At 38.4% G+C, this 2621-nt stretch overlaps 1 protein-coding gene across 1 annotated transcript; it reads left to right on the top strand.

The window, feature by feature from the left end:
• Positions 1-268: 268 nt before the first annotated feature.
• On the top strand, positions 269-652 carry LOC145689619 (uncharacterized). The gene has a single exon (XM_081763804.1). The coding sequence runs from the start codon at positions 269-271 to the stop codon at positions 650-652; it is 384 nt and encodes a 127-aa protein (XP_081619930.1).
• The last annotated feature ends 1969 nt before the right edge of the window (positions 653-2621 follow it).

Here is a 2621-nt window from a genome sequence, read left to right as displayed (position 1 = left end):
ATCTGTCCCTTCGATCACCTGAATCGACGAGCCTTTAGAGAGCCAAAGGGTTTAACAGACAACAAATTGACATTTTTTTGTTACAAAATATCAACAGTTGCTTGACAAGTACAATTTTGCCCGGACAAAATTTACAACTGTGACGAAACGGATGTTTCCATTGTACACAATAACGGTGTGAAAGTGATATCTCGAAAGGTAAAAAAACAAGTCAGTAAAATAACATCCGGAGAAAGAGGAAGAAATGTGACTGTTCTGCCTTGTATCAATGCTGCTGGTGACAACTTCGTCCCCCCTCTTTGTTTTCCCCAACAAATTTCGGATTGATGAAATCCTGAAGAAGGATGCTCCTAGAGGTTGTGTGTTTGCAGCAGAAGAAACTGGTTGGATTACAGTCAAATCATTTATGAAGTGGATGAACCTTTTTGTTGAGCGAACTCATCCTACGAAAGAAGAACCTGTACTCCTCATATTAGATGGTCATAGCACACACAAGGATCTGGAAGTTATTTTGTTCGCACGAGAACATAATGTACACGTGGTAAGCCTCCCCCCGCACACTACCAATAAAATGCAACCAATGGACCGAGCTGTAATGCGTCCATCCAAAGCTGCCTACAATCAAGCGTGTAGTGCCTGGTTGAGAAAATAGGAACCATTGAAAATCACCCTAAAAGATGCTGCTGGATTAGTGAATACTGCCTTCTCCTCAATTTGCCGAATGGAACTTGCCCAATCTGCTTTTGCTTGTACAGGACTGTATCCCTTGAATCCAGGGATATTTACCGATTTAAACTTCATTCCGTCTGAGCATTTTCGAGAGCCTGCACCAGCTGATGAGGAACGTTAGCCAGAAACTTCGACACCTCAACCTTCAACTTCAACGTCTGATCTGAAACAAATTATTGCAAAAAATTCTCCCTAAATGACAACACCAGCAAAAGAGGCAACAAGAAAAAAACTCTGAGAACACAGAAGAGTGAGGTTGTTACGTCCATCCCCTACAAAGATGATCTACAGTATAAGAGGAGGATGTCAGCAGAGAACAGAAGAAGAAGACGAACACGGAAGCTAACACCTGAGGAGGACACGAAGGAACAGAAGATGAAGAAGAAAGTAGACAATACTGAAAGACAGGTCGATCTAAACAATCAAGAGAAAGAACATGGTCATACAACTAAAACAGGACCTAAGAAGAAATTAGGTTTGGCGGAGACAAGAATAAAGAAACAGAATGCATCATTTGCACTGAGACCTTTCAAGAAGAATATGTGTAATGTCTGGACTGCAGAGGCTGGGAACATGTCAACTGTGCAGATGAAGACAGTATTGCTTACTTCACTTGTTAACGTTGCCAGAATAAGATATGGCTTTAGACATAAGAGTTTTAGTGTAGAAAAGCTTCTGTCCGGTACTGGAAGACCACTTTTGATTTTTTGAAAATTGTAACCAGTTTTTGTTTCTCAAATATTGTGCACTTAATGCATCAGTTTGAATAAATCGTGAATCACATTGATAAAACATATATTGAAATATTGCAGTATTGTATTAAATTCCCAATAGAACTAATGATTCTCAGGTAACAATAGAACATGTAAATCTGTCCGATACTGTAAGACTTTCCCCTAAATGTATTAATTGTCTTAAGTTTACTCATGCATTAGCAGGATGCTTTAGTTCTATTGGTGAAGAAGGATATGGACAACGAAGAATTTGCTTCTCTTGCTTCTGTCCCTCGAAATGATAGTAGCATGTCTAAAATATATCGGGTACACAAAGTCAGCAGATAATCGTACAATCTTTTGAGCGTGTACGGTAAATTCGATCGCTGGAACTTTCAAGGAATATCGAACTGCAGTTTACTAACATCAGATGCTGGAGGAAATTTACCCACTGTAATGATATCTCCAAATTCAGTTATGACTTTTGAGTGTGATGAAAAAACGTCTGTGCTTAAAGATACTTTAGTTAGTAACGATCAAACATCTGCTACTCCGACTTTCGATAGTGGAATGCTAGAAAGATTATCCTTACCAAGAAAGATACAGAAGTGTGGTTACTACTGGAAATCAAATCGAGACTTACCGATTATATTAGATACACTACAGAAAACAAGAATTGGAATATTGAAGAATGGGTCTTTTCCCATTTAAAACTCATAAGACTAAAGAATGAAGTTATCTCTTTGATTAATACGTGTTTCTTTGATACACCATGCCAACTTATCGCGGCCGCTTACTGACAGTAAGGAATCTACGGAATACGTTGATAAAGGCAACTTCGAAAATTCTCTTTTAAATGTAGCATTACATATCGCTATATCAAGTGTGACAGCGGCTACGTAACACAAACGGGCTCTCATTTTAAAGAGTGCAATTTCTTCAGAATCCTTGAAAGGAAATATCAATAGAATTAACTGTCTTAAGCCGGCTATGCATCATCAAGCCAGCATGCACGTTTCGTATGTTTACAGTCATTTGACAGGTTGAAAACTCAGCTGACCTTTACATCAGATTGCATTTATTTTGTTTCATTCTGTTCATGTACTGAAAAATGTATGGAACAGTTGGTTGGATCTTAAAAGCAAGAAGAAAATATTGTGTTCCTCCAAGTTTGATTGC

Source organism: Thermobia domestica, chromosome 7, assembly GCF_964235325.1.
Source record: "Thermobia domestica chromosome 7, izTheDome1.hap1.1, whole genome shotgun sequence".
NCBI lineage: Eukaryota > Metazoa > Arthropoda > Insecta > Zygentoma > Lepismatidae > Thermobia > Thermobia domestica.
The sequence above is the reverse complement of the archived record's forward strand: the minus strand, read 5'-3'. Positions and strand labels throughout refer to the sequence as shown.